At 38.5% G+C, this 5,975-nt stretch overlaps 1 protein-coding gene across 1 annotated transcript; it reads right to left on the bottom strand.

The window, feature by feature from the left end:
• Window positions 1-229: 229 nt before the first annotated feature.
• LOC104401801 (dynein assembly factor 1, axonemal-like) lies at window positions 230-5,429 on the bottom strand (the record flags this gene model as incomplete). The annotated part of the gene is given in 6 exon segments (XM_010009501.1): window positions 230-451; window positions 1,299-1,390; window positions 4,025-4,160; window positions 4,629-4,714; window positions 4,716-4,764; window positions 5,225-5,429. Coding segments are annotated over 6 exon segments (790 nt in total), but the record flags the coding sequence as incomplete, so codon positions are not given.
• Window positions 5,430-5,975: the final 546 nt, after the last annotated feature.

Below are 5,975 nucleotides of genomic sequence, written 5' to 3'. Positions count from 1 at the left end.
CCTACAGAAGCCTTTCCTGCTATCTTTCACGTTCCTTTCCAGATTTAATTCTAACTGAGCCTTAGCTTTCCTAACCTGGTCCCTGGCTTCCTGGACTACATTCCCGTGGTCTTCCCACGCTTCCTGTCCTCGCTTCCACCTCCTATAGCTTAGCTTAGTCAAAGCTTAGAAATATGGGCTCGTTACAGGTTATTCCAACCTCGTTACATGTTGTTCCAACAGTTCTTACAGAGATTCTCAATGGTCTTGATGTAGTTGTTACTGATATTGAGGGAATCCAGCTTTTGTAAGGGTTCAAGGTTTTCAATTTTCTTAATTAAATTGAGTTGCAGGTAGAGGCAACGCAACTCTGTCTGAGCCTCCAAGTTCTCGATTTTTGTTATGCCATTGGATTGCAGCCATAAACACTTCAACCCAGTATACTCCTCAAGATTCTCCAGGCAGTCAAATCCTACGAGAAAAGATGTTTCAAAATGAAATGGCATTGGCTGAAACCAAGTCTTTGGAAGAGTAAATTTCATTAAACGAATGCTGCTGAAACAGCTGTGAGAACACTTGTACTCAAGTTGCTGCCAGTATTTCCACTGAATTAATTAGTACAGTACCTGGCCCTTAAAGGGCACAACCATATATGTACCTATTCTGGTCTACATTTCATGCAGCCCTTTAGGTGCTCAAATAATACAACCTGAGAAAACAGCAAAACCAAGGCCAAATGTAGAAGGTAGATTTATTTTATAATGTCCTATTTATTTAAAACAATTCTCATGTAAGCCAGTTAACCATATCATGCAAAAATCTGCTCCAAGATTACAAAAGGATGATCCATGTTCATCCTAGCAACTTCTTTTTCTTTCACTTTTATCTTTCTGTTGTTTTCTTCCTGACCTCTTTTATTTGGCAGTAATAAAGTCCTCAAAGTTGGAAAAAAGCTTCTTTGTACAAACACATTTAAGAAGAAATATATGTATTTTCCTCTGAATGCAACCCAGACCAGTATTTTAAGATATTTCTCAGAGGCTACCCGGTTTTTTTTGGGGGGGGGAGGAGAAAGAGTGCTCCTAGATTCCTATCAATCCTTTGCATGACTGCACAAAGTGGATTAGGACTATTAGATCTATAATGAGTTCACTTTTCTACCATCATTCTGACTCACTTTGTTTCACAATCTCATTGTTATATAAAATTAAACTATGTTTCTAATATAAAAGAACTCAGATACCTTACTTCAATAGGCCATAAAATAGATTCTCTGCTAAAATGCTACTTAAGTCTAATTGGTCATGTCCACATCTTACCTTTATAATGCAAGTAAAGAGTGTCATTTAAGTATGGGGTCACGTATAATTTCTGCTGTTTACAGATGTCTTGCAGAACCTTTTTTGTCATTCTAAAATAATGGAAACAGAAGCAAAACAAAACAAAACAAAAAAGTATTTCAGTGCATATTCTGAAATCTCTGAGTTTTTAACAGATATCAACGCAATACAATTAATAGTTCTTTTGTGCATGAGAAATAGCTTCAGCTTTCAAGACTATTCTCCAAATAAAAAAGCAGTAGTTTTCTTTAGAGTGGTTTTCCATTTCTACCTGTTTGAAGTGAGTTACCAGGCTTTTCCACTAAAAAACAGAGAGTATGTAGGAAATGGGTAAGAAATTAAAGAGTCCATCTTCTTGGAAAAGGTCAGCATGATTCTATGTTGTATTCTGGTTTCTTCCTCTCCAGCTCTTTCCCCCATTCCTTGCTGCTTCAGTGCAGGACCTTTGCTGGCACAGCCAATACGCAACATTTTTATGAGACTAGAAAAATCAACAGTTATCAACCTAACATTTTAATGAAATGCTGAGTTTTAAATAGCACTCAAGGCAGTTTTAGTATACAACTGTGATGGCTAGGAATTCCACCAGTAAGAAAAATATTATCTGTTCAACTATAATTGCTTAGTGTTTAGCTCATGTAAGTGAGAAGCAAGAAAAGGCTGCTTAGGGATGTTGCGGGCTTCAGTTGAACAGTACAGGGGCAGAGGACTTGGCAACAGAGATTGGGCAGAAAGCTACAGTGTGAAACAGCAGAGGCTGCAAGGGCAAAGCACTTGGGCTAGCAGCCAACAGCAGCTAGACAAGGCCAAAGCTGCACATATGGCAGTCAGCAGGACAGTAAAACCCCAAAGGGTGAGTAAGTACATGGGTGGCCTTAAAACTGTTAAAACAGAAAGGATTGCGGTGAAGAGTGGCAGAAGGGATGAGTTACGCCATTATGTGCAGACCCTGTGCTAGACAGCACTGGATCGACAGTTTCATAGAGCTGGTGGTCCTCTAGCCTGGACTTCGCAAAGAGCAACAGGACACTGTTTTAGGAGGCAAGCTGTCCAGGGCTACATAAAATTTAGTAACATTATAGACAAGCAACTTGTGATCCATATGGAAAACAACTAACAAAAACATTTCAAAGCAGAAAACACCTGTATCTTCTTGATTAGAAAGATTAGGTTCTGTAAAACAAAATTCCTGAATAAAATTTCTAGTAGATATCCCTCACTTAAAGAAATATTGCAAAAGTACAATGTTAAATAATCCAAAATTATTTTCTACTCTTAAATTCTTTATTAACAAATTGCACTTTGCATTTGTGGTCATAAATATTTGTACGCCTACGGTCTGTCACAGTAAGATCTTCTTGGCATGAAGATATTTTCAAAATATCAAAAGAACCTTGAGTAAATGCAGTGAATTTAAACCTTTTGTAACGATTTTGCTTTTAGATATATTTACTTACTAAATTAAAAATCTCAATATTGCTTAAGAACAAACCTCTAATACAGTCAACCTAGTCAACTGAGTTTCTGGGACAATATAAAATATGAATGTCAGCCTGTAACAGCCCTGTAGCCAAATGGGCCCTGACATAAATCTCAGAAGGAATGAAACATATATAAACTTCAAGCACAATCTTTAGATATATAATGTTTTCTTGTATTGTCAGCCTTGGTAGATTATTGCATGCTAGCTACTTGCAGTATATCCCACTGCTTTTCGTTGTGCTATTTGAAGTAGCATTTAATCGAATTGTTAGCATTCTCACGCAATTCATAGGATCACAAAAGGTGTTTCTTCAAAATGGTATCTCGTGTACAATTACTGCTCTCTGCTGTCATTCTTCATAAGAACTTAATTCTGAAGTGTGTTAGGCTATCAGCCCACGTTAGTGAAGTTTTCTCTGTAGGTACAGTCCACTTCACCTTCTGATAACTCACTAAGTCTTTCCCTTGGCTTTAAAAGACTGTAACTCGCTCTAATAGAACAGCTGCCCTAAAGTTAGCATCAATATAAACTTAGGGAAGTTTCACAAACATGTAAGCAGGTAGAGGAACAGAGGGAAATCTTCACTGCTCCTTATATATCACTCGTTAACTAGCCTACATGACCAGACTTTCAACAATGTAATTAAATAGTACCAAATGTGGGGTTTAACTTTAATAGTTGCTTGCAATGTGCTTCATCAGAGATAACAGCAGAATAATCCCATTTCACAAGTATTAATAAACAGCTATTGCAGCACATCCTGGTTTAGGGTGGACCAAAATTAAAGCCAAAGCTTACAAAGGAGATGTGTCTTATTGTCAACCATTTGAGGTACTTCTGGATTTCCTCCACTGAAAATTATCTTGAAAACTGTAATATCTACATTGTGATGAATTAATACAGTGCATTTTCTGATTCAATGTTGAGAAATGGCCAAGTCTACTGAAAAATTACTCCCAAAAGAGTGTGTAAAGTTTTCTCTAGAACTATTGAACAGACTACATCATCTAGTTAGAATGTAGTTTTGGCACTGTGGCCATAAAGAAAAAAAAAAAATGGAGCTGTATAGATGCTCAAAATAGCACTAATTCCTGATGTATCAATTATTCTCATCTTCAAAATTGTTCTCCAGAATTAAGATTAACATACAGAACAGCAAAACTCCCACTGACTCCAGTGATGCCAAGATTTAAATAAAAAACTTCCACAACAAATGTATTACCTCAGACAGCCCCTCTTTTCTTCTGTCCTTTGACAGCATAAGCTGCTGACAGCTTTGTGATCATCATCTGATTTTTGTCCATTCTGTTGATCTGCACTGGACATCCAGTTGATGGCTTTCTCTTGAGTTTTAACATCTTTGTGAGCAAGAAAACAAGTTGCAGTTTAACAGCATGACTAGGGAAAAAATGTCATGTTGCTAATTACTTTAAAGAAATATTGAATAATAATTTAATATGAATTGCAAGAAAAGAAGTGTTGTAACCGAGACTTTTGATGGCATTTTTAATGAAAGGAAGCTTAACTTTTTAGGAGGCAAAGCAGTAAAATAAGTAGTAGCAAAATGAACTGTTGAAATCCGTATTTCATATTTTATTAGATCTGGAAGTCACTAGTCTTATGATTATTATAACTTATAGTGACAATAAAGTACTGGCACCCGTGTTCCCCGTGTTCTTATGGTCTTAGACATCTACTGTATACTACCTTTAATTTACAATAATTTAAGTTTAACAAGACTGCTAACTTTGCATGTAAAGAGACCACAGTAATGGTGTATCTGAGTCATCTCAAGCACTGTTAGTCTAGCTTTTCTACAAATTTACCCTTTTGCACTCTGTGGAGGTTGTCTCCAGTGCTATACTCATTCGAGCTGTCTTTAGATTGCTTTTGATTAATTGCATTTTCAGCACTCTTCAGAGTCTTGCTCTGGACCTTCTAGTTGCACTTGTAGCCCGTACACTTAAAAAGAGACAGTGCAAACAAGATGATTGTGCCAGCTCACTTAAATATGATTGTAACTAAAACATTTAGAGGTCAGACGGGTTGTATAACTGCAACACAGGAAAAGGTATCCCTCCAGCAAGGGAAAAGTAAAGCAACAGAACAAGAAAGAAAAAAAAAACAAACAAAAAAACCAAACCCCCCCCCCAAAAACAAACAAAAAACCAAAACCAAAACAAAAAACCCAAACAAACAAACAAACGAAGAAAAACAAAACAAAACAAAAACCAACAAACCAAGTGCACAAGAACATAGCAATTTAATAAGCCTCAGTTATGGCAAGATTTTCAGTGGCTTTACTAAAAGAAAGAATAAACTTATATTGCATCCGGGTGAGTAATGTCAGACTTGGTGTCTAGGCTTTACGTTCACTAATGTTCCCTAAATCAGTCCCAGCAAGCCAGCTGGACAGGCTCACCTCTGCTGACAGATTTGCCTTCATTTTCTGTGTGGGTAGCTTCATTGCTGGTGTCGTTCAGAGATTCCCCTGACAACTCTTGCGCAGTCACCTCCCCTCCATGGCCTTTGTCCGAGTCTCCAAACTGTGATTGCATTTTAAGGTATGTATTTAGATCAGCCAAGTCAGTATTTGATTTACTTTCCAGCTTTTCCAGACGATACATCTAAAGGTTTTAGCAGGAGAACCTGTTACGCATAAGAAGACCATTATAAGTAAATTGTGAAGCCTGCATGGGACCGATAACCTGGGTCTAGTCACTTATGAAGATACCAAAATGCAGGAGAGTTTATTTTAAATCTTGCCCACTATGGATCTTGCTCAGAGCAGGAAGGACCAGAGCAGGAAGGACCACGGCTGAGAAGCCTCCTAAAGTAGAGTAAACCAGCTCTTCCCTTTCAAAGCTGTAGAGTTGAGGACGCAGTGATGGTGCTCAGCCTGCTTTTGCGAGATGCCTGCCTCCTGCCCCACCGCAACCTGGGCAGGCTCCTGAGGCATTTTCATTTCCTCACAGAGACTGCAGGTGCAGTAGCATTTCCCCTCAGCACTTTTCGCTGCGCCAGCCCTCTAGACAAGAGTTCTCTAGACAAGAGTCCAGCCCTAAAGCGCACTGCTATATTGTCCATTAAACCTCCAGCTCCCTTTACCTGACCCGAGACCTGGGCGAGCCTGGGCCGGGCGTTCGGACCCGGACCCGGAGCCAGAGCCGGAG

This window comes from Nestor notabilis, unplaced genomic scaffold, assembly GCF_000696875.1.
Source record: "Nestor notabilis isolate BGI_N333 unplaced genomic scaffold, ASM69687v1 Scaffold35500, whole genome shotgun sequence".
In the NCBI taxonomy this organism is placed as follows: Eukaryota; Metazoa; Chordata; class Aves; order Psittaciformes; family Psittacidae; genus Nestor; species Nestor notabilis.
This window is presented reverse-complemented; position numbering and strand designations above follow the sequence as displayed.